Here is a 25789-nt window from a genome sequence, read left to right as displayed (position 1 = left end):
TTCTCCTCGAGTGCCCCTAGGCTCGCAAACGTCCCATCAATGAACAGGTTCCCCATTCTTCTAATGCCCGCCCGATGCCAGCTCTGAAACCCCCCGTCCATCCTCCCCGGGACAAACCGGTGGTTACCCCTGATCGGGGACCACACCGAGGCTCCCATTGCACCCCTGTGCCGTCTCCACTGGCCCCAGATCTTTAGCAATGCCGCCACCACCGGACTCGTGGTGTACCTTGTCGGCGAGAGCGGCAGCGGTGCCGTCACCAGCACCCCCAGGCTCGTTCCTTTGCAGGACGCCATCTCCAGCCTCTTCCATGCTGCCCCCTCTCCCTCCATCACCCACTTACGGATCATCGCCACATTTGCTGCCCAGTAGTAGCCCCCCAGATTCGGCAGCGCCAACCCTCCTCGGTCCCTACTGCGCTCCAGAAACCCTCTCCTTACCCTCAGGGTCTTATTTGCCCACACAAACCCCATCATGCTCCTGCCTACCCTCTTAAAAAAGGCCTTGGTGATCACGATGGGAAGGCACTGAAACACAAAAAGAAACCTCGTGAGGACCACCATTTTGACCGACTGCACTCTACCCGCTAGCGAGAGCGGCAACATGTCCCATCTTTTGAAGTCCTCCTCCATCTGCTCCACCAGTCTCGTCAGATTCAGTTTATGTAGGGTCCCCCAACTCCTGGCTATCTGGATCCCCAGGTACCGAAAGCTCCCCTCCGCCCTCCTCAGCGGTAGATCGTCTATCCCCCTTTCCTGGTCTCCTGCCTGTACTATAAAGAGCTCACTCTTCCCTACATTAAGCTTATAGCTCGAAAAATCCCCAAACTCCCTTAGAGTCTGCATGACCTCCACCATCCCCTCCACTGGATCCGCCACATACAGCAACAGGTCATCTGCATAAAGCGACACTCGATGCTCCTCTCCCCCTCGGACCACCCCCCTCCATTTCCTAGACTCTCTTAATGACATGGCCAAGGGTTCAATTGCTAATGCAAACAACAGGGGGGACAGGGGGCACCCCTGCCTTGTCCCCCGGTACAGATGGAAATACTCCGACCTCCGCCGATTCGTAACCACACTCGCCACCGGGGCTCTGTAAAGGAGCTTAACCCTCCCCCGAACCCAAACCTACGCAGCACTTCCCAGAGGTACTCCCACTCTACTCGGTCAAAGGCCTTCTCCGCATCCATAGCTGCCACTATCTCCGCCTCTCCCTCCACCGATGGCATCATTATCACGTTTAGGAGCCGTCGCACATTGGTGTTTAGCTGCCTGCCCTTTACAAATCCCGCCTGGTCCTCGTTAATCACCCCCGGGACACAGTCCTCGATCCTCGTAGCCAGCACTTTTGCCAGCAACTTAGCATCCACGTTGAGGAGCGAGATCGGCCTGTACGACCCACATTGCAGTGGGTCCTTGTCCCACTTCAGGATCAAAGAGATCTTCGCCTCCGACATCGTCGGGGGCAGGGTCCCCCCCTCCCTTGCCTCATTAAAGGTCCTCACTAGCAGCGGGGCCAACAGGTCTACGTACTTCCTGTAGAATTCCACCGGGAACCCGTCCGGTCCCGGGGCCTTCCCTGCCTGCATACTCCCCAAACCTTTGCTCAGCTCCTCCAACCCAATTGGTGCCCCCAAAGCAGCCATCTCCTGCTCCTCCACCCACGGGAACTTCAGTTGGTCCAGGAATCGTCTCATCCCCTCTTCCGCCGCTGGGGGCTGGGATCTGCACAGCTCCTCTTAGAAGGCCTTGAATGCCTCATTTACTTTTGTCGCACTCCGCACCGTAGCTCCCCTTCCATCCTTGACTCCACCTATTTCCCTCACTGCCATCCTCTTACGGAGCTGGTGTGCCAGCATCCGACTCGCCTTCTCCCCATACTCATACGTCGCCCCCTGCGTTTTCCTCCACTGTGCCTCTGCTTTCCCTGTGGTCAACAGGTCAAACTCCGTCTGGAGACGTCGCCTTTCCCTAAGTAATCCCTCTTCAGGGGCCTCTGCGTATCTCCTGTCCACTCTTAAAATCTCCCCCACTAACCTCTCCCTTTCCATGCCCTCTATCTTCTCCCTATGAGCCCTGATGGAGATTAGCTCTCCCCTGATCACCACCTTCAGAGCCTCCCATACCACCCCCTCCCGCACCTCCCCGTTGTCGTTGGCCTCCAAGTACCTTTCGATACACCCCCTCACCCTCCCACACACCGCCTCATCTGCCAGCAGTCCCACATCCAACCGCCGTTGGTCCCTCTCCTCTCCCAACTCCAGTTCCACCCAGTGCGGGGCGTGATCTGAAATGGTGATGGCCGAATACTCCGTTCCCTCCACGTTCGGGATCAGCGCCCTGCCCAGAACAAAAAAATCTATCCGGGAGTAGGCTTTGTGCACGTGGGAGAAAAAAGAAAATTTCCTGGCCTGTGGCCTGGCAAACCTCCATGGGTCCACTCCCCCCATCTGATCCATAAACCCCCTAAGCACCTTGGCCGCAGCCGGCCTCTTTCCGGTCCTAGATCTGGAGCGATCCAGTGCTGGGTCCAACACCGTATTAAAAACCCACCCATTATCAAGCTTCCTACCTCCAGGTCCGGAATGCGCCCCAGCATGCGCTTCATGAATCCGGCATCATCCCAGTTCAGGGCGTATACATTTACCAATACCACCCACGTCCCCTGCAACTTACCGCTCACCATCACGTATCGACCTCCATTGTCCACTGTGATATTCTTGGCCTCAAACGACACCCGCTTCCCCACCAATATTGCCACCCCTCTGTTCTTTGCGTCCAGCCCCGAATGGAATACCTGTCCTACCCATCCCTTTCTTAATCTGACCTGATCCGCCACCTTCAAATGTGTCTCCTGGAGCATGACCACGTCTGCCTTCAGTCCCTTTAAGTGCGCGAACACTCAGGCCCTCTTTACCGGCCCATTCAGGCCCCTCACATTCCACGTTATCAGCCGGATTGGGGGGCCTCCCACCTACCCCCCCCGGCCCGCGCCAACCTCCCCTCCAGTCCCCCAGACGGGAGACCCCCGCCCCGACCACCTCTTCTGTGTCCCATTCCCCTTCGGCCAGTGCAGCAGCAACCCTTTTCACCCCCCCCCTCCCTGCTAGACCCGTGTCTAGCTTTTTTGCTCCCCCCATAGCACTCCCGTAAGTCAGCTGACACCTGCTGACCCCGGCTTCCCCCGCCGTCCCATTGACCCCCCCGTGTGGGAATCTCCCAATCAGTGTGCGCTCCTCCATTCCCCCCCTCCTTTCTTCCCTAGCGTGGGAAAAAACCCGCGCTTTCCTAAGCCTGCCCCGCCCCCTCTGGCGCAGCTCCTGTCGCGGCCTTGTCTCATTTCCCCCATCCCCGAGCCTCCTCTCCCTCCAGCACCAGCGCCCACCGTCTCGTACGGTCTTCTTACCCGGTCCCTTTCCCCATCCCCATCCCTCCCCCAGCCCGTGGAACATTTCCTGCGCGTGATTAACATCCTTATGTACAACAAACATCAAACATCCCCCCCACCCTCACAAACCCTCAGTTTGAGTCCAACTTTTCAGCTTGAATAAAGGTCCAAGCCTCCTCAGGCGTTTCAAAATAGTGATGTTGATCCTTGTATGTGACCCACAATCGCGCTGGCTGCAGCATTCTGATTCTCACTCCTTTCCGGTGCAGCACCGCCTTGGCCCAGATGAAACCCGCTCTCCTCTTTGCAACCTCTGTGCTCCAGTCTGGGTATATTCGGATCTCCGCATTCTCCCAGCTGCTGCTCCGCTCTTTCTTGGCCCATTTCAAGACCCTCTCTCTGTCCGTGAAACGGTGAAACTTCACCACAATCGCCCTTGGCGGCTCATTAGCCTTGGGCCTCCTCGCCAGCACCCGCTGTGCCCCATCCAGCTCCAAAGGCCTCAAAGGGGCCTCCGCGTCCATCATCGACTCGAGCATCGTGCTCGCATATGCCCCGGCACCGGCCCCCTCCACTCCTTCAGGGAGACCCAGGATCCGAAGATTCTTTCTCCTCGACCTGTTCTCCAGGTCTTCGAATCTTCCCGCCCACCTCCTGTGCAGCGCCTCGTGCTCCTCCACTCTCACCGCCAGGCCCAAGATCTCATCCTCGTTCTCATTGACTTTTTTCTGCACCTCCTGGATCTTTACCTTGTGGGCCTTCCGGGTCACCCACCCCTAATCCTTCAATCGCCGACAGCATAGGTGCCAGCATCTCCTTCCGCAGCTCCTCGAAGCAGCGCTTAATGAACTCATGCAGCTCCGGCCCGCATTCCACTTTATCCCCGGCCGCCGCCATTTTGTTTTTCTTCCCTCGCTTCTCCCGCTGCTCCAATGCCGCTTTTTTAGCCGTTTCGCTTCTAGTCCGGTCCATAAACGGTGAAGGGGGACCTCACTCTTCCCTTCCCACACGGAACGTTTTCAAAATATTCCCGTTGGGGCTCCTCTAGAGAGCTTGAAAGTCCGTGATCGTGGGAGCTGCCGAATCTTGCGGCTTAGCTCCGCATCGCCGCAACCGGAACAACCATTCCTTCCAACTTAAAGGTCTCTGGCTGTCCAACTTTGAGAGCCCATCCATTGCCCTTAATTGTACAGAAAACTTGTATCCATTACAACTGAAGACTCACCCATGAGAAAATCTTAACTTTAATCATTTCCAATCAGAGGTTGGTGCAGGTCCTTGTTTCCTGACTCTGTGGCAAATATTCCAGCCATAGTTACTTGATCTTTATGCTTCCTTGAGGGAGAGCTCAGACTTTATCACAGATCTCTTTATGAAATTTATCATGTTCTCAAGGACCTGTGCTTCTCTTTTTCTGTAGTGATTGGGGTGGCTTCCTGGTTGGTTAGAGAGCAAGCTTTATATGGCCTTGATTTGTTACATTTGTGAAGTGCTGACCAGACTGCCCAGACTCTGGCGATAGCTACTTGGTGATGGATTCTCAAGTGACCCTCTGCCTCTCTCCCCACCTCAACTCCTGGTTGCGGCAATGGGATTTATTTGAATTGGTTTTGTAAATTGGTATCCTGATGTTCCATGGAATTCTATTCCTTCAGTTATGTCTTTGGTTGTGTGTGGGAAAGGGAGAGAAAATTCTGTTTTCCAAACTCCGTGAATTCTGGCCCAGATTTTCATTCCCAAGTCGGGAGGGTTCGCGGCTCCATGACCCAACCTTTAAAAATGGTATGCCCGACTGTCAGATTTTTGGTCTGGACCAATGGTGCAGAGGGGTGTGAGGGGGTTGGGGCATGCTGGATTACATGTTGGGGTGGGCGACCCTGGAAGAACTGGGGAGGCTGACGAGTGTAGAGGCAGGTTGGGTCTGCCTTGGGGATCTGGCGTTGTGCCCAAAGTTTAAAAATAAAGCATGTCTCCAGCACTTGTCCTTCACCCCCTCCCACACACCATCCATGCCTCCCCCCCTCACCCACACTTAGGGCCCTCATGCATCCCATGCCAAGGTCTTCCCCCCACCTCCTTTGGCCCCTCCATGCCCCAAAAGCAATCCAATCGGCCCTAAGACCCCTGATGCCAAGAGATACCCTCCATCCTTCTGCCATGGCCTTTAATATCTGCTGTGCTAACCTATCTGCTGGTGGCTGCGGGGAAAGAAAGTGGGCATACGGACAGTGTCCAGCACCGCCATACTTCATCGACAGTCATGCCGCTGGCCGGGGGGCTTCTGCCAGGTCTGAGGTGAGTAGTGGGGGCTTGCCAGGGGGTGGACTGTGTGGTTGAGTGGACGGGTATGCAGTCCAGGACAACTGGCACCATCTTTTTGGGCGCGATCAGTGCGTGTGTGAGGGGTGTATAGTATATGCGTGGCTGCAGCTTGCAGCCCTGCGCATGTCCAGCATGGACCCGGCGATTCTCCCACCATTTTCCGCGTGTTCTGCGGTTGTCTCAAGCGGCATCTGTGCTAGCCCCTCACTGGCAGCGGAATCAGTGCGGGTGTGGCACGGACCTTTCCATCGTGGAATCCACGGTTCCTCCGTTGGTGTCAGCACTTAAGACGTAGGAACAGGGAATCCAGCCCCTTAACTTGTGGTGAAAATCTGAGCCGCTTGAATGCTTCCTGTTTCATTTTTAAGCATGAGAAAGATGTTTCCCACAAATTATGATGACAGGTGTCCAAGCAAAATCACCAAATGTTTCAGGATCCACAGAGGCAACTTCTACTTGAAATTACTCCAAGAACGATTCAATCCCAGTATACCTGTGGGTATTTCTATACATCTGAAACTTGACATTCAGAAATATAGGTCCCAATTTTAACCCATTCAAAACCCATCCACCTGCAAAGAGTTAAAATCAGGTCTGCTCTTTCCATTCTCCTACTTTTCCAATTGGTTTTGTTCTGTGTTCTTGAGATTTCTGGGTATATGTTTGAAATATTTTGTCCCTGGAGGGAGACTTTTCTTGGATCATTTTCAAAAGGTCATCACATTGGAATCTACAGATTGATATAGTACATTTGTGGCTTTTCTTTATATATTTTATATTTACTAGTACCATCATATAATTTGATGCTCTATATTCAAACTGTTTCAATTTTAGAGAATTATTCAAAATATTGTTTGATTTTTTTTCCATCAGAATAGTTGATGAAGAAGATGAAATGGAGCCCACAGTTGAAGATAGTGAGTATCGATAAGGTCTAAATAATCCTGACGTGTTGCTAATTGGCCGGCCTGCCCAGAACTAAATACGTTTCCAGCACTAGCATAACTGGCATTATAATTGCAGGGTTTTCTTTCGGCTTGAATTGTTTTCTTCAGATATTCCCCCTTCCTTTCTGAAAACACTGACCCATCTTGCTTTACAGGTTAAACCTATGGTGGAGATTTTGCCTCAGGTTTTGATCTGTGAGCCAAGACATTTAGTGGCAGTATGGGTGTCCATCCGTTCCCTTACTGAGTTCAATTCTATCTTTACCTACTGTTCACATACACACCTGTGAGGCACAAAGGAACTGTAATTGGCCAATCAGGTCTTCAAGCTCGCTCTGCCATTCAATTAGTGACGGATCTGAATGTTAACTCCATTTATTCTCCATGGTTCCATATCCCTTTATAACATTATCGAACCAGAATCTATCTATCTCATTTTTGTAATTTTCAATTGATCTAGCCTCAAAAGCTTTTTTTTTTTTTTAGAAAATATTTCATTGAAGCATTTTTAATTTTCACAGTATTACATATTAACATTTCTTAAACAACCGCACAGGCCGACACACGCAAAATACCTAAATGAACAAAAAACAGAAAACAACATCCCCTACTATCCCCGCCCTATTCCTTAATTACCCGGATACGAAGTTCCCTGTCCTTATCTGACATTGCCATGCCTCCTGTTTTTCTCCCCCCCCCCCCCCCCCCCCCCACCAACTTCTCCCCCCTCCCCCCCCCCCCCTTACTGCTGACATTCAATTTTCCTTGAAGAAATCGATGAACGGTTGCCATCTCCGGGCAAACTCCTGAGTTGACCCTCTCAAGGCGAACTTGATTTTTTTCCAGAATTAGAAACCCTGCCATATCGCTGACCCACACTCCTGAATTCAGGGACTCTGAGTCCCTCCACCCCAGCAAAATCCGTCTCCGGGCCACCAGGGAGGAGAAGGCCAGGACATCGCCCCCAGATCTTCCGATACCCCAGGATCTTCCAATACCCCAAATATTGCCAGTTCTGGACTCCCTTCCAGGATTCTGACATAATGTCTGCAAATCCCTGCCAGAATCCCCTCAATTTCGGACATGCCCAAAACATATGTACATGGTTCGCGGGCTACCGCACATCGCCCATATCTGTCCTCTACCTCATCAAAGAACCTGCTCATCCGGGCTGCCGTCATGTGGGCCCTGTGGACCACCTTGAACTGGATCAAGCTAAGTCTGGCACACGACGAGGATGAATTGACTCTCTTCAAGGCTTTTTCCGACAGTTCAATTTCCAACTCTCCTCCCAGCTCCTCTTCCCACTTCCTCTTCACCTCTCTGACAGGGGCCCCTTCCCACTCCATCAACTCCTTGTATATCTCCAAATCCCTTCCCTCTCAAACCCCTGTTTTTGACATCGCCATGACCTGTAGTCCCCTCAGGGGGAGGTGAGAAAAGCTTGGCACCTGCCTCTGTACAAAGACCCTCACCTGAAGGTACCGAAACCCATTCCCACCCGGCAACTCAAACTCCTCCTCTAGTGCCTCCAAGGTCAGAAAGCCCTCCTGAATGAATAGGTCCCCAAATCTCTCAATACCTGCCTGCTGCCATCTCTTAAAGCCCCCATCCAGCACCCCACCGGGACAAATCGGTGGTTGTCACAAATCGGTGACCACACTGACACCCCTTCCAATCTTATGTGCTGCCTCCATTGCCCCCACATCCTTAGGGCTGCCACCACCACATGGCTTGTAGAGTACCGAGCCGGCGAGAAGGGCAGAGGCGCCGTTAGTAAAGCCTCCAAACTCGTACCCTTGCAGGATGCCGCTTCCACTCGCTCCCAACCCGACCCCTCCCCCACTTCCCACTTCCTGACCATTGATACGTTGGCCACCCGATAATAGTTAATAAAGCTCGGGAGGGCCAAGCCCCTCTCTCCGCGACCCCATTCCAGGAGTGCCTTCTTTACTCTCGGGGTTTTACCCGCCCACACAAAACTCGATATCGCCGAGTCCATTTTCCTGAAAAAAGTCTTTGGGACAAAAATCGGAAGACATTGAAAAAGAAGAGCAGTTTCGGAATGACCATCATCTTCACCGTCTGGACCCTCCCCGCCAGCGCAGCGGGAGCATGTCCCACCTGCGGAAGTCCCTTTTCATTTGAGCGACCGCTTTGCCCAGATTTAACTTATGAAGCTGCCCCCAATCCTGAGCCACTTGAATCCCCAGATATCTAAAACTCCTCTCAGACACTTTAAAAGGTAACTCCTGCAGTCTCCTTTCCTGCCCGTGCCTGGATCACAAACATCTCACTTTTACCCATATTTAACTTGAAGCCTGAAAATCGCCCAAATTTTCCTCATATCTCCATGCTTTTGGCTATTCCGCCCACCGGGTCTGTGACATACAGCAGCAACTTGTCCGCATAGAGAGAGACCCTGTGCTCCACCCCATCCCACCTCACTACCCCCCCACCAAGCATTTAATGATCTAAGGTCCATTGCTAAAGGCTCTATGGCCAGGGAAAACAGTAATTGGGAGAGCGGGCATCCCAGCCTTGTCCCCCTACAGAGACTAAAGTATTCTGACTGGATTTGGTTGGTTCTTACATTTGCCACCGGAGCCTGATATAACAGCCGGGCCCAATCCACATATCCCTGCCCAAACCCAAACCTGCCTAAAATATCCCATAGATACTTCCACTCCACCCGGTCAAAAGCCTTCTCCGCGTCCATGGCTATTGCCACCTCAACATCGTGCCCCTCCGCTGGTATCATTATAACATTAAGAAGCCCTCTAATATTGGATGTTAGGTGCCTGCCCTTCACAAATCCCGTCTGATCCTCCCCGATTACCTCCGGGACACAATCGTCTGTTCGAGTGGCCAAGATCTTTGCCAGCAATTTAGCATGTACATTCAAAAGGGAAATTGACCTGTACAATCCACAGCTCTCCGGGTCCTTGTCTCGCTTCAGGATGAGAGAGATTGATGCCTGCGATAGCGTTGGGGGAAGCACTCCCAGCTCCTTGGACTCGTTAAAAGCCTTGACCAGAAGTGGCCCCAGTAGCCAAGAAAACGTTTTATAAAATTCCACTGGGAATCCATCAGGTCCCGGGCCTTACCTGATTGCATCACCCCCAATCCGTCTATCACCTCCCCGAGCCCAATTGAGACCCCTGGACTTGCACCAGCTCCTCATCTACCTTCGGGAACTCTAGCCTCTCCAGGAATTGATTCATACCCTTCTCCCTGACCGGGGGTTCCGACTCATATAGTCGACTATAGAATTCACGGAACACGTCGTTAACCGGTCCATCATATCCTTTATTTTCCCTATTTCTCTCGCGCCTCCTACTTCCTCAGCTGATGTGCCAGCATCCTGCTAGCTTTCTCCCCATATTCATATATTGCCCCTTTTACCGTCCTCAGCTGTCCCTCCGCCTTACCTGTGGAAAGGAGCCCAAATTCCATTTGGAGTCTCTGACGCTCCTTTAGGAGCTCCTCATATAGAGACTCCGCATATCTCCTGTCCACCTGTAAGATTTCTCCTACCAACCTGTCCAGCTTCGCCCATTCAGTCTTCTCCCTATGGGCCCGAATCGAAACACATTCCTCTCTAATAACCACACCACCCCAGCCGTGGTCTCTCCCATGTCGTTGTTCTTAATATACCACCGAATGGCCTCCCTCACTCGCTCACAGATCTCGTCGTCCGCTAACAGCCGTGCATCTAATCTCCACTGCGGGCGCTGGGACTTTCCTGTGCTTACCCACAGGTCTATCCAATGTCACATGTGGTCTAAGACCACAATTGGTGAGTACTCAGTGTCCTCCACCCCCGCTAATAGTATTTTATCCAGTACAAAGAAATCTATCCTGGAGTATGCCTTGTGCACATGAGAGTAGAATAAATATTCATTGTTCTGTGGCCACTCGAATCTCCACGGATCAACCCCTCCCTTGCGCTCCATGAACCCCTGCAGTTCTTTCGCCATTGCTGATACCTTGCCTGACCTAGAACTTGGATCTAGGACCTTGTTGAAGTCACAGCCCCATAACCAACCGGTGCGAGTCAAGGTCCAGTATCTTTCCCAGCACCTTCCTGACAAACGCGACATTATCCCAGTTTGGGGCATATATATTTACCAACACCACTGCCATTCCCTCCAGTTTCCCGCTAACCATAATAAATCTGCCTCCCGGGTCTGCCTCTATCCTCCCTACCTCAAATGCCATCCTTTTGTTAATCAGGATGGCCACCCCCCTTGACCCGCATGAAATACCTGTCCGACCCATCCCTTCTTCAGTCTAACTTGGTCTCCCAGCTTCAAGTGTGTCTCCTGTAGCATGGCCACATTTGCCTTTAGCTGTCTCAAGTGTGCGAACACACGGGCCCTTTTGACCGGCCCATTCAGTCCACGAACATTCCACGTAACCAGTCTGGTCGGCGGGGGGGGGGGCTCTGTCGATCAGCCATGACCATTCCTTGGCCAGCCCTTAGCCCATATCCCGCACCTCCCCTGGCCCGCCCCTCCGAAGCCACCGCCATCTGGTCTCCATCTCCAACCTCTTAAAAGTCCCCTAGTCGTCAGCAGTCCCCTCCAACTCCCCACTCCCCTCCCATACTCCGTCTCTCTTCAGCTCTCCCCTCACTTTGCTCCTGTGAACCAGCTCTCCCAGCTAGCCTAGCAGCTCCCGCCCTTGGCACCTAACATCCTACCACCTGCTGGATCCTCACCCCTCCATTCTTAACGTAAGTTCTCAAAACAATAGCAACAAACACAGAAAGCAAACAAACAGTCCCCCAAGGTCCGGGGGCAGAGGCCTACCCCTCCTCCCTTTAGAACACCTTATCAGTCCCATCACCTTCAAACAGAGCCGAAAACAATCGAAGAAAAATCAACAGGATAAGAAAAAATTTATGCATGCAAAAACTCAAACATCTTTTCTATTTCCCCCCCCTCCCCCCGCCGAGAACATCGCAATTTAAATTTTTTTTCACTGCACCTCGGTACATACAGCAACGGATCAAAATCAAATCAATCCGAGAGATCCTTCTTTTCCCAATCACCGCAGCTTAAGTTAAAGTGAAAGGCTGGGATTTAAAAAAATATAAAGCAACACAAAACTTTTAACTCAGACCACTACCGGCTAGATTTTAAAGTCATTATGCCACTACCAGATTATTGTCCTTCATGAAGACCGCAACTTCTTTCAGCGAGCCAAAATATAGTTCCCGGTTTTCATAGGTCAACCAAAGAGAGGCCGGGTTGAGCAGTCCAAATTTTATTCCCTTCGCATACAGGGCCGCTTTAACCTTATTAAAACGCGCCCACTTCTTTGCGAGTTCTACTCCCAAGTTTTCATACACCGGATCTCAGCCTCTTCCCATATGAACCGTTTTGTCTGCCTGGTCCACCTCATAATGCGTTCCTTGTCCAGGAACCGATGCAGCCTCACCACCATCGCTCTCGGGGGCTCACGACCCTGGGGCTTACGCATGAGCACCCTGTGAGCCCGGTCCACCTCGAACGGCCTGTCGAACGCATCTTCCCCGAGCATCTTCTCCAGCATCTTCCCCACAGGGTCTGGTTTAGCACAGTGGGCTAAATAACTGGCTTGTAAAGCAGAACAAGGCCAGCAGCGCAGGTTCAATTCCCATACCAGCCTCCCCGAACAGGCGCCGGAATGTGGCGACTAGGTTCTTTTCACAGTAACTTCATTTGAAGCCTACTTGTGGCAATAAATGATTTTCATTTCACATACGCACCGGCATCCGATCCCTCTTTTCCCTCTGGCAGACCGATGATCCGGATATTCTGCCTGCGAGAACGATTCTCCAGGTTCCGCACCTTCTCCAACAGCCGTTTCTGCCGATCCTGTAAGATATTAATTTCCATTGCCATCGCAGTGGACTGCCCTCTTGTTCTGCCACCAGCTCCTGCAACTCTTGGATCGCCTGTCCCTGGGTCGTCACTTTCTCCTCCACCCGGTTGACCACCTCCTTAATCGAGGCCACCGCCCGGGTCAGGTCCTCTGCACACTCCTTACGATGCCGGGCGAACTTCTCATCCAAGTATTTAAACCACTGATCCATCGTCCAGTGAGCTGGCTTGGTCGAAATTTGCTTCTCTGCCATTGCATCCACCAAACTCTGAACTTCACTTCCAACCAACTTTTGATTTCTTCTTTTACGATTGTTTCTTGGGCGCAACTCCATAAACTTGGGGTCGTCTTCCTCTCTCACTTTTATCCACATCTGTTGAAAAATTCGCACGGAAATCCAGCTTAAAAGCCGTTAAAAGACCACTAAGAACGGGAACTGCTAAATGTGCGACCGTTCACTCTATGGTCGCCACCGGAAGTTCTCAAAAACGTTTTGAGAGAGTGTTGAAGGTGTGCTTCCTAGTCTCTCTCCGAGTGGCCGAGCTCCAATTTTAAAGTTTAACCCCCTTGTTCTCCGTTTTGTTCTTGAAGGACAGATAATAATTTGAATGATTAGAGACAAGACTTACGCTCCATAGAAACAAGACTCACGCTCTTTATATTTTAGCACAAGTGACAGAAATGCTGGAAATACACATTACATCATTCAGCATTTTGCAACAGAATAGATGACTGATTACAGTATAAGGGTGTTTGGCATTGAAAGGGTTAATTTGGGACTGGCACTGACAAACAGTACTGCCCACAGTGTGATATAAAGTGTCACATGACTGGAACAGTATGGTTTGAACATAACATTGTAGAAATCATGAGTGACTGCATTGTCTGGGCTGTACATTTTACATAGCTATATAGTTGTCTTACCAATAAACAGTTAATTTTCCACCTCACAAAGCTCCGAACCTCTTTGTGAGACCTACTGAATTGAATCCTTACAACATCTTACAACACTGATGTTTCATGTGTGCCATTGACCAAAACTGATGACTGTACCAATAGTTGAGAATTTTAGTAAGGTTGAAAAAGCAAATAGAATAAAAAGTGATGTGATATAATCTACAGATTTGGAGGTACGAGGGTGCTGTATGGAGGTTAATTGAAATTAAAACATTCTTTAGAAGCAGTTAGATAATAAAAAATATTAAAAGTGACAATCCAGTAATATAAAAGGCCAAATGAATTTGCACAGAGTGCAGATCTAAAAGATCACAGGATTTCTTGCTTTATTACTCTAATTGTTTTATTCTTTTAAGGGATGTGGGCATTTCTGGCTAGGTCAGGATTCATTGCCCAGCCCTAACGTAGTGGTGAGCTGCCTTCTTGAACCTTCTTGAATGTGCTTTTGGTACCCCACAACGTTGTTATGGAGGGAGTTCCAGGATTTTGACCCATGCATCTGCTGCCTTGTCCTTCTAGATGGTAGTGGTCAAGGAGCTATCTAAGGTGATGGATGAGACTGTGATAGGGTGTTAGGGAATATCTTCTCCACACATGGGTGTGTTCCTGCAATGCATCTCGTGATTGGGTTATTTTGGGGTTTCTAAACCTGCAAAGTGTTGTGGATGGTGAGGTGAGAATGTGAATTGTTACCAGGATTTGTTGTAAAATACGGGTGCTACGCAGGGGATCAGTGGCAACCATGAAGCAGAAAAATAGAGGACAGGATTCTCCATTGGCTGACACCGAAATCGAGAAAAGCGATTGGGCAGAGAATCGGTTTTGACACCGAAATCGTGGCGGGCATCGGATTCACACCAAATTGCAATTCTCCGGTGCCTCAACAGCAATGCCAATGTGTTCCACACCACACGTACAGTAGACGCCATTTGCATATTATTAGCTGGCCTGACCCGGTATTCTCCGGGGCCTCCACGATGCTCCATCTCCAGTGGGGGGGAATTCCCTATGAAGAGGTTCACTACTGCTTTTAAAAATCAGGAAACAGGCACTGTGGCTGATGAGGGAGAGAGAGGAGGTAGGACACGGACTGCCAATCCTGATACTGGCTGGGGTGGGAGAGGGGTGGGGGGGGGGGGGTCTCTGCTCAGGCCGAGGGTGTGGGGGTGAGGGGGGAATGCCTTGGGGCCGGGGCGAACCCCACGGGTCTGGGGTGGTGTCCAGGCACGGATCGCCATCCTGCTGCACACCCCACTGACCACCCACCTTGGCCCTTGGTTCTGCAGAGTGCCACCAGTGGTATAGGTGCCTCCACCCTCGCTCCCCAACCTCCACTCTCCACCCCAGCACCCCCTCCTCCAACCCACCACTCTCGCACCCCACCCATACCATTCCCCCCCGACCAGCCGCCACCCGCCAGTGTGGCATCATACAGACCGCCCAAGGGCAATGCCTAGAGTAGCCCCTACAAAGGGCGCCGGAGGGGGGGCACAGAACATACCACTGGCAAGGGCAGTGCTAGCCGACGGTACCCCTGGAAGCAGGGATTGGTACCAGGGTTGTGGTGATTGCATGGTGGTGTTGTAATTCACCGACTGACCACTAGGAGTCTCATTAGTATATAAGTAAATGTTAGAGTCAGGTGACCCCTCAGACTGGCTGGAAGGGGCTGGAGAAAGAGATTGCTTGTGCATGATCATACTGTTATTCATCTGTTTTGTATATAGTTTACCCAGAGATAATGTTAAAAAATCATTTCCAGCTTTAGTTACAAGTGTTCTTTAAGGTGAATGGGGGGATGTCAGAGGTAGGTTCTTTACCCAGAGAGTAATGGGGGCATGGAATGCACTGCCTGTGGAAGTAGTTGAGTCGGAAACATTAGGGACCTTCAAGCAGCTATTGGATAGGTACATGGATTACGGTAAAATGATATAGTGTAGATTTATTTGTTCTTAAGGGCAGCACGGTAGCATTGTGGATAGCACAATTGCTTCACAGCTCCAGGGTCCCAGGTTCGATTCCACGCTGGGTCACTGTCTGTGCGGAGTCTGCACATCCTCCCCGTGTCTGCGTGGGTTTCTTCTGGGTGCTCCGGTTTCCTCCCACAGTCCAAAGATGTGCAGGTTAGGTGGATTGGCCATGATAAATTGCCCTTAGTGTCCAAAATTGCCCTTAGTGTTGGGTGGAGGTGTTGACTTTGGGTAGGGTGCTCTTTCCAAGAGCCGGTGCAGACTCAATGGGACGAATGGCCTCCTTCATCACTGTAAATTCAATGATAATCTATGATTAATCTAGGACAAAGGTTCGGCATAACATCGTGGGCCGAAGGGCCTGTTCTGTGCTGTATTTTTCTATGTCTATGTTCTATAAATCAGGCCATGTGACAAGAACATTACAAGGACCAGAGGCTCCACGGTGCCGCATGAGCTGGCACTGCACGTGAAGGAGGAAGCTGCAGCAGCGGAGCCTGCCCCAGAGGAACAGGAGGCAGCAGGATGGAGAGCCGGCCATCCAAAAAGTCGAAGAGGAGGAGGGGATGCAAATAATGTGCCGCAAGAGGCTTCACGTGTACCGGATGTGCCTGTCATTCCAGGACCTGCCGGACTGGACATGCCGTCAAAGGCTCCGGCAGGGGGACAATGTGACATATCTGCTGGATATTGGCGTACCTGGCACGGGGAATGGGGGAGGACACCCACTCTCGGTGGCCGTAAAGGTGATGGTCGCCTTGAACCTTTACGTCCGGGCTCATTCCAGGTGCCAAGTAGGGACCTGTCCAGAATCTCTCAGAGCTCAATGCACGGGTGCATCCAGACTGTCAAGGAGCCCCAAAATGCCCAGCTGGCGCAATACACATTTTCAATGTGGATTGAGCTCAGCAGGATATCCGGGTAGCGGGTTCGCCGCCATCGTCGAGACGCCCTGGGTCTAGGATCAACGGGATGCATGTCGCCCTCCGAGCACCAGTAGATGACAGGATGCTCCACACAAACAAAAAGGGGTTCCACTCAATGAAGGTGCAGCTGGTGTGTGAACATGTGATGCACATCATGCACTTCTGCACCTGATACCAGGGCATTGTGCTTGGCAATCTCGACGTTTCCTGGCCTCTCTGAGACGCACTCCTAGCTGGGAGGTTGATGTCTGGGTGACAGGGGTTATTCGCTGCAGTCGTGGCTGATGACACCTATCTGGAGGCTACGGACCGCGTGGAGACCCGCCGCATGTGGCGCCATGTGACAACCAGGGGCATCATTAGCATCCTGAAGATAAGGTTCAGGTGCCTGGACCGCTCTGTAGGGGCCCTACAGTATAGCGCTGGGTGGATTATCCACATCGCCATGGCCTGCTGTGTCCTCCATGATATAGTGTGGCAGACGGGCGATGTGCTGGACGGGGAGGATGAATGCCAGTACTCGGTCGATGAGGAAGATGCAGGGTGCGTGAAGATGGGCAGGGCAAGGGGCCCCGGCAGGCACGGGGGGACGCACAATGCGCACCTTCCATCCGCCTGGAATCCCCTCCATGATACCTAACTGCCCCACTACGGCGTGAAGGCTCAGAATTGGCAATAACAGCGGGTATGATCCATGGAATGGAGGATGATGACAATCAGCTCTGGGGTGAGCTCCGGTGTCGACTCCTGCCCACGGAAGCATTTCCTAATGCCCACCTGGGTGATTCCTGCATGCGTGCTGGCCATTCCATCACATGGTCCCATCGAATCCCTAGGTAATCGGAAGTGGGGACGATGGGGGTAGGACACCTGACTGTGAGCACTGGCTGAACCACGGTCCCTGGGCCAAGCCTACCCCCAACATCCGCCAATTCCCCCTCCGCACCCCAAACATGCCTCCTCTGCGGCCAGCCTAGACTAGCCCACCCCTCACACCCTTCTGACGGAGTACCAAGGCATTGTGACAGGTGTTTTGTGTGAAAACATATACACAGATTCGTGCCCCAGCCCCTATCACTAAATTGTGCAGGGTGGGGGATCAATCAACCCCTGGATGGGGGATTGGCCAACCCCCAGGTGGGGTGGGGGTGGGGATATGGGTGTGCGGGACGGGGTTGGTGCCAGGGGCAGTGCTGCCTACTCACCCTGGCCGCCCTGAGGAAGTCCTGCAGTTGCGGCATTGCTGGCCAGTCCAGACGGTATTACTCATAGTGCGAACCATCCCTGCCACCTGCGTCCAAGTCCGGCGAACAGTGGCGGCTGGCAGCCTCTTTCCTCCCTCTCAGCCTCTCCTCCGCGGCGTTCAGCCGGGTCTCCTGTTGCGCGTCGGTGAATCTGGGGCCATGTGTCTTGCTACCAGCTTGTTGGCTGGGATTATTGTGCATGGGGCGTGCGGTGTGTATATGCGACTGCAGCTTGTCAGCCTCCTGAGCGTCAATCACGGACCCGTGATGTTTCTCATTGGAATCGATTGTGTTCCATGTGGCGCCGGTGCTAGCCCCTTAACGGTCGTTGATTTAGTCAATGTCTGGTGCCAGTTTTGCTGCCGTAGATCTGCACGAACCCTGCCCCGGCATCAACACTTAATAATAGTAGTAATAATTATAAAAATAAAAAAGTCTCCGGAACGGAGAATCTGGCCGATAGTTTCAATCTAAACATTAATTGAGCACACAAACTAGGCTGATGCTCCAGTCTTTGTTGTTAATGTGGTTAATTCCGTAATTAAATTAGGTTAGGTGGATTGGCCATGATAAATTGCCCTTAGTGTCCAAAATTGCCCTGAGTGTTGGGTGGGGTTACTGGGTTATGGGGATAGGGTGGAGGTGTTGACCTTGGGTAGGGTGCTCTTTCCAAGAGCCGGTGCAGACTCGATGGGCCGAATGGCCTCCTTCTGCACTGTAAATTCTATGATAAATTCTATGATTAAAGTTTGTTTTAACATAAAATATGCCTGTTGGTCAGTCATCACTCAGGGGGTGGAGGACTCTGTCCTCACAGTCTTACAAATGAAAAATTGTTTGGCGTATCGTAACAAACGTTGTGGTCTGGCTTGGTATCTTACCAAGTGCAGGACTGAGGGAGTGCATCATTGTCTGAAGAATGGTCCTTCAGGTGGGATGTTCAACTTGAACTTTCAGCTTGATGCCAAAAATGCCATGGCAGTATTCTAAGAGCTACAGTTGATCACACTAACCCAAGATTAATGTTTATTTCAGAGGTGGAAACATTCTCATCAGTCATAATGAACTCCTCATCAGTCCCTCAAAACAAAAACTGCAAGAAATCAGGAAAGCACGAACGGAACATGCGGGTCTGGATTCTCCGTTTCAGCGGCTAAGTGCCGGTTCGAACAGAGAATTTGTGGGAGGTTTATGATGAAAAAGATCAGTGCCGACCCGTCACCGATTCCAGGACCAGCGAGGGGCGAGCAGATGCGGGCGAAACTCCCAGATCCCGCACCAAAAACGGCCAGGTCCCGGGCTGCGCATGCACACGGCTGACGACCTGCAGCGGTTGTGCCGTACGACATGGCATCGGCCGTGCGCGGACCCAACCCGCCATCCGTGACCCCACAGGCCATTTCTGGCCACCCCCTACCAGCACCCCCAGCCCTCGCGGAAGCCCTCGTCCAGCAACACGGATCCCGGCTTAGTGTGGCGCGCTGGACACAGTCTGCAGCGGCACGCCGGGTTCCCGACCACTGAGACTGCACATGTCCCGGGCGGTTGGTGTTAAGAACATAAGAACTAGGAGGAGTAGGCCACCTGGCCCCTCGAGCCTGCTCCGCCATTCAATGAGATCATGGCTGATCTTTGTGGACTCAGCTCCACTTTCCAGCCCGAACCCCATAACCCTTAATCCCTTTATTCTTAAAAAAACTATCTATCTTTATCTTAAAAACATTTAATGAAGGAGCCTCTACTGCTTCACTGGGCAAGGAATTCCATAGATTCACAACCCTTTGGGTGAAGAAGTTCCTCCTAAACTCAGTCCTAAATCTACTTCCCCTTATTTTGAGGCTATGCCCCCTAATTCTGCTTTCACCCGTCAATGGAAACAACCTGCCCACATCTATCCTATCTATTCCCTTCATAATCTTATATGTTTCTATAAGATCCCCCCTCATCCTTCTAAATTCCAACGAGTACAGTCCCAGTCTACTCAACCTCTCCTCGTAATCCAACCCCTTCAGCGAGGGATTAACCTAGTGAATCTCCTCTGCACACCCTCCAGAGCCAGTACGTCCTTTCTCAAGTAAGGAGACTAAAACTGAACACAATACTCCAGGTGTGGCCTCACTAACACCTTATACAATTGCAGCATAGCCTCCCTAGTCTTAAACTCCATCCCTCTAGCAATGAAGGACAAAATTCCACTTGCTTTCTTAATCACCTGTCGCACCTGTAAACCAAATTTTTGCGACTCATGTACTAGCACACCCAGGTCTCTCTGCACAGCAGCATATTTTAATATTTTATCATTTAAATAATAATCCCTTTTGCTGTTATTCCTACCAAAATGGATAAACTCACATTTGTCAACATTGTATTCCATCTGCCAGACCCTAGCCCATTCACTTAACCTATCCAAATCCCTCTGCAGACTTCCAGTATCCTCTGCACTTTTTGCTTTACCATTCATCTTAGTGTCATCTGCAAACTTGGACACATTGCCCTTGGTCCCCAACTCCAAATCATCTATGTAAATTGTGAACAATTGTGGGCCCAACACTGATCCCTGAGGGACACCACCATCTACTGATTGCCAACCAGAGAAACACCCATTAATCCCCACTCTTTGCTTTCTATTTAATTAACCAATCCTCTATCCATGCTACCACTTTACCCTTAATGCCATGCATCTTTATCTTATGCAGCAACGTTTTGTGTGGCACCTTGTCAAAGGCTTTCTGAAAATCCAGATATACCACATCCATTGGCTCCCCGTTACCTACCGCACTGGTAATGTCCTCAAAACATTCCACTAAATTAGTTAGGCACGACCTGCCCTTTATGAACCCATGCTGCGTCTGCCCAATGGGACAATTTCCATCCAGGTGCCTCGCTATTTCTTCCTTGATAGATTCCAGCATCTTCCCTACTACCGAAGTTAAGTTCACTGGCCTATAATTACCCACTTTCTGCCTACCTCCTTTTTTAAACAGTGGTGTCACGTTTGCTAATTTCCAATCCGCAGGGACAACCCCAGAATCTAGTGAATTTTGGTAAATTAACACTAGTGCATTTGCAATTTCCCTAGCCATCTCTTTTAGCACTCTGGGATACATTCCATTAGGGCCAGGAGACTTGTCTACCTTTAGTCCTATTAGCTTGCCCATCACTACCTCCTTAGTGATAACAATCCTCTCAACGTCCTCACCTGTCATAGCCTCATTTCTATCAGTCACTGGCATGTTATTTGTGTCTTCCACTGTGAGGACCGACCCAAAAAACCTGTTCAGTTCCTCAGCCATTTCCTCATCTCCCATTACTAAATCTCCCTTCTCATCCTCTAAAGGACCAATATTTACCTTGGCCAGTCTTTTTTGTTTTATATATTTGTAGAAGCTTTTACTATCTGTTTTTATATTCTGAGCAAGTTTACTCTCATAATCTATCTTACTCTTCTTTATAGCTTTTTTAGTAGCTTTCTGTTGCCCCCTAAAGATTTCCCAGTCCTCTAGTCTCCACTAATCTTTGCCACTTTGTATGCTTTTTTCTTCAATTTGATTCTCTCCCTTATTTCCTTAGATATTCACGGTCGATTTTCCCTCTTTCTACCGTCCTTCCTTTTTGTTGGTCTGAACCTTTGCTGAGCACTGTGAAAAATCGCTTGGAAGATTCTCCACTGTTCCTCAACTGTTTCACCATAAAGTCTTTGCTCCCAGTCTACCTTAGCTAGTTCTTCTCTCATCCCATTGTAATCTCCTTTGTTTAAGCACAAAACACTAATGTTTGATTTTACCTTCGCACCCCCATCTGTATTTTAAATTCCACCATATTGTGATCGCTCCTTCCGAGAGGATCCCGAACTATGAGATCATGAATCAATCCTGTCTCATTACACAGGACCAGATCTAGGACCGCTTGTTCCCTCGTAGGTTCCATTACATATTGTTCTAGGAAACTATCGCGTATACATTCTATAAACTCCTCCTCAAGGCTGCCTTGACTAACCTGGTTAAACCAATCGACATGTAGATTAAAATCCCCCATGATAACTGCTGTACCATTTCTACATGCATCCGTTATTTCTTTGTTTATTGCCCGCCCCACCATAATGTTACTATTTGGTGGCCTATGGACTACTCCTATCAGTGACTTTTTCGCCTTACTATTCCTGATTTCCACCCAAATGGATTCAACCTTATCCTCCATAGCACTGATGTCATCCCTTACTGTTGCCCGGATGTCATCCTTAAATAACAGAGCTACACCACTTCCCTTACCATCTACTCTGTCCTTCCGAATAGTTTGATACCCTCGGATAGTTAACTCCCAGTCGTGACCATCCTTTAACCATGTTTCAGTAATAGCCACTAAATCATAGTTATTCACCATGATTTGTGCCATGAACTCATTTACCTTATTCCGAATACTACGAGTATTCAGGTAAAGTACACTTATGTTGGCTTTTTTTTACCTCTGTTTTGAATCTCCTAAGTTATATTTCCTCTTAACTTTTCTCCTAATTTTCCTTGTCGTTGAACCCATATCTTCATGTAACAACCTGCCGCGTCGCTTACCATTAATGTTTTTACTTCCTGTTTTATTCCTTTTAGCATTACTGGGCCTATTCACTGAGCTCCCCTCAGTCGCTGTACCTTGTACTGTCGCCCTTTTTGATTTTTGACTATGGCTTCTCTGTCTTACACTTTCCCCCTTACTGCCTTTTGTTTCTGTCCCTGTTTTACTACCTTCCAGCTTCCTGCATCGGTTCCCATCCCCCTGCCACATTAGTTTAAACCCTCCCCAACAGCTCTAGCAAACCCCCCCCCCCCCCCCAGGACATCGGTTCCAGTCCTGCCCAGGTGCAGACCGTCCGGTTTGTACTGGTACCACCTCCCCCAGAACCAGTTCCAATGCCCCAGGAATTTGAATCCCTCCCTCTTGCACCATCTCTTGAGCCACGCACTCATCCAATCTATCCTGACATTCCTACTCTGACTAGCTCGTGGCACTGGTAGCAATCCTGAGATTACTACCTTTGAGGTCCTACTTTTTAGTTTAACTCCTAACTCCCTGAATTCAGCTTATAGGACCTCGTCCCATTTTTTACCTATATCGTTGGTGCCTATTTGCACGACAGCTGGCTGTTCACCCCCCTCCCCCCCCCCCCTCCCTCCCCCCAGAATGTCCTGCAGCCGCTCCAAGACATCCTTGACCCTTGCACCAGGGAGGCAACATACTATCCTGTTGCCTTCTTTACTTTGGGGTGAACCACAAGCTGTTTCTTATATCGACCAAGTGACCACACAACCAATATGTTAGCTCAAAAACACAGTTTATTAATAACACAAGACTTGTATCTCTATGCAATAACACACGCGGCTCCGTCATAAACTACACCTATCGACTAAGATGATCTTTACTTAACTTCGAGTGACTGGCACTGTGCAAGATAAGGCCTTTATCCGGGTCCATGTGGTCTGTTTGGAAGTTGTTGGGTTCGTCTCAGCTGGGCTCGTCCTTCAGGAAAGGGTCCTTGAACTTGGTTGTTCTGCTGCAGTTGGTTGCACACGGGCCGGTCCCAAAAGAGACAGATCTCTAGCGAGCAGGGCTTTTTATCCTTCGTCTCTTTCGTGCCCTTTTGGGTGCCCTTACTCCAGGTCCAATGGATCGATAGGGTTTTCGATCACCCTCATCGATCTCAGCCAATTAGGGGGTGGATACCTCGATAGCTGGGCAGGTCCTAGCTATCATTGTCCCAGGCATGTAGGTCTTTCCAAATAAGGGGGGGTGGCGCCGGGTAGTCTGCTACTGTTGTAACTCCTTGATTCAAACTCTATTGTCCTGGGGGAAATGGTGATCGACTCTTAAAAGATACAAGTTTCAGCCAAGTCTGATTTCTTCGCGCAATACACAGAGTCTGTGTCCCAAATTGACCACAATTCCCATGGTCCTTTGTAGGTGACCATTTTACATGGCTACATTGGGAACTTGGCCCATTGGGAGCGGAGCATCGTGGGAGGGCCAGCTGATGATGTGCCAATGCCGTTGAAACGGCATGCACCGTGCAACGCGATTATGCCATTTCCAAGGCGTCGGAGCATAGCTGACCGGCATCAAACCTGCGCCGCCCCCAATTTGGGCGTCGGAGTCGTTCTCTGCCCGATCGCCGATTACGATATTGGCGTCAGGCAACGGGGAATTCCTCCAGTGGTGTGTGAACATTTTGCCAAAATGGATAGTCAAAATATAGTCCAAACGACCATCTCTTACAAAAGTATCATGAATAAAAAAACATCTAACAGTGCTGGATGAATTAAAATTAAACCATAGACTGGTAACACTCATGGCAACGAGGGCCGTTTCTTCATGCAATTCATAGGGGTCACTTGGGAATTTCAAAGGCAAATTATGTCTTCTGATTCCGATGGCTGAACACACAAATTCCTTTGGTGAAACAAACTTAAAATTGAATGTTACATCAGATGACCATAAAAGAATGAGGAATATGGAGAACAGCCAATGGGCAAAAACAGAAGAACTGGTGTAATTCCAGGCATACAGTGATGACTTTAGCATCGTATCAGATCAGAAAGTCTCATTTCACGATTGAGAGTCAGAAAACACAGTCTTTAAACAAAAAGAACAATCATATATCTACCTCAACAAAACTGCATTTGGCATATTCAGGAGAATTGGAAATCCTGTCATCTTATTAGAGGTGGCAGGAACAAAGTTTGATTATCACAACCTCTGGGATGCTGATCCAATGACTGCATCAATCACCTTGCAGAATGGTGGCCTAGCCAATTAACCGGTTCAAGCCCATCACTCCTGTGCAACAGTGACAAGATCAAGATCAGGGCAAGTTGTTAAAACACCGCTAAAGCTTTAATCTGTGAATTGCGGACTTTGGGGGTGGGGGTGGGGGTATATTGTAAATATAATGTAAATGGGTATGATAAATAATTAAACATTGTTACTAAAAAAGTTGACATACTTGGGGGAAATATAGCATAACGGGTTAGTCATCATGATGGAGCAGCGAAATCAGCACTGCTAGAGAATCTGTAAGAAAGACGAATAAGCCACAAGATCAACCACAAAATGCACTGAACCTATTTCTAATGGTCTTGTGAGATACTGGGCGGGATGCTCTCAGCCCTGGGCCGGGCCGGAGAATCTCCGCGACCGGCGCGAATCGCGCCACGCCAGCCCGACGCCGGCACGTGATTTTCCGCTGGTGCCGGCGTGGTTGGTGCAGCGACGGTCGGGGGCCACTCTACGCAGCCAGCCCTCTGATTCTTGGCCCGGGGTGGGCCGAGCGCCAGTCGTTAAAATGCCAAGTCCCACACCTGCTGTCAGCCGGCGGGAACTCACCGTGGAAGGGTCGGGGGGCAGCCTATGGGGGGGGGGGGAGGAGGGTCCGACCCCGGGGAGGTCTCCGATGTGCCTGGCCTCTCAGGCTGGGGGTCTCGTTTCTTCTGCGCCGGCCCCTGTAGTCCTGTGCCATGTTGCGTCGGGGCCGGCACGTTGAAGGAGGGCACTGTGCGCATGCACGCGTTGACACCAGTGTCACTGCGCATGCCCAGATCCCGCGGCACCCAGTTCATGCCAGGATCAGCAGCTGGAGCGGTGTGAACACTCTGCCATGGGATTAGAGAAGCCCGCCCCTTATCCTTTAACTACCTCACAAAAGATGGATTCGCTGATTATTTACCTCACTGCTGTTCGTCAGACTTTGCTGTGTGCATTCATTGGCAGCTTCTCCTCTATTGCAATTGCACAAAAAATGCTTTGTAGACTTTGCCACTCTTATGAAAATCCTGAGAACATGAAAGATGCAATATAAATGCAAATTGTCTCTGTTTTTTGATCTGTTCAAAAGATGGCACCACAGAGATTGACGTGATTTATGTTGTATGTTCAGAGTTTTGGGTCATCTGCAGTTTAATGGTCAAAATTAAGGATATGGTGTTGCTTAACTGACCTGATTGCAGTGATTCTGAGAATGACTTTTCCCTTATGCTTTCATTGTGTAGATTGGATAAGCAACTTGCAGGAGCAGTCACTCCACATAGTGCTTGCTGAAGAAGAGCTTGATGAAGTAAGTTACTGCTAATTTCAATGCAAGAGGCCTGAGGCAAGGCAGATGAACTCAGGGCATGGATGGG

The 25789-nt window shown here is 50.2% G+C and overlaps 1 protein-coding gene across 1 annotated transcript in view; it reads left to right on the top strand.

The window, feature by feature from the left end:
- LOC140421262 (chitin synthase chs-1-like) overlaps window positions 1-25789 on the top strand; it is a 48603-nt gene that overhangs the window by 3679 nt on the left and 19135 nt on the right. The window contains exons 2-3 of the mRNA XM_072505882.1: window positions 6586-6629; window positions 25658-25722. Coding sequence (XP_072361983.1) covers window positions 6586-6629; window positions 25658-25722 — 109 coding nt within the window. The remainder of the gene's footprint in view (window positions 1-6585; window positions 6630-25657; window positions 25723-25789) is intronic.

This window comes from Scyliorhinus torazame, chromosome 1, assembly GCF_047496885.1.
Source record: "Scyliorhinus torazame isolate Kashiwa2021f chromosome 1, sScyTor2.1, whole genome shotgun sequence".
NCBI lineage: Eukaryota > Metazoa > Chordata > Chondrichthyes > Carcharhiniformes > Scyliorhinidae > Scyliorhinus > Scyliorhinus torazame.
This window is presented reverse-complemented; position numbering and strand designations above follow the sequence as displayed.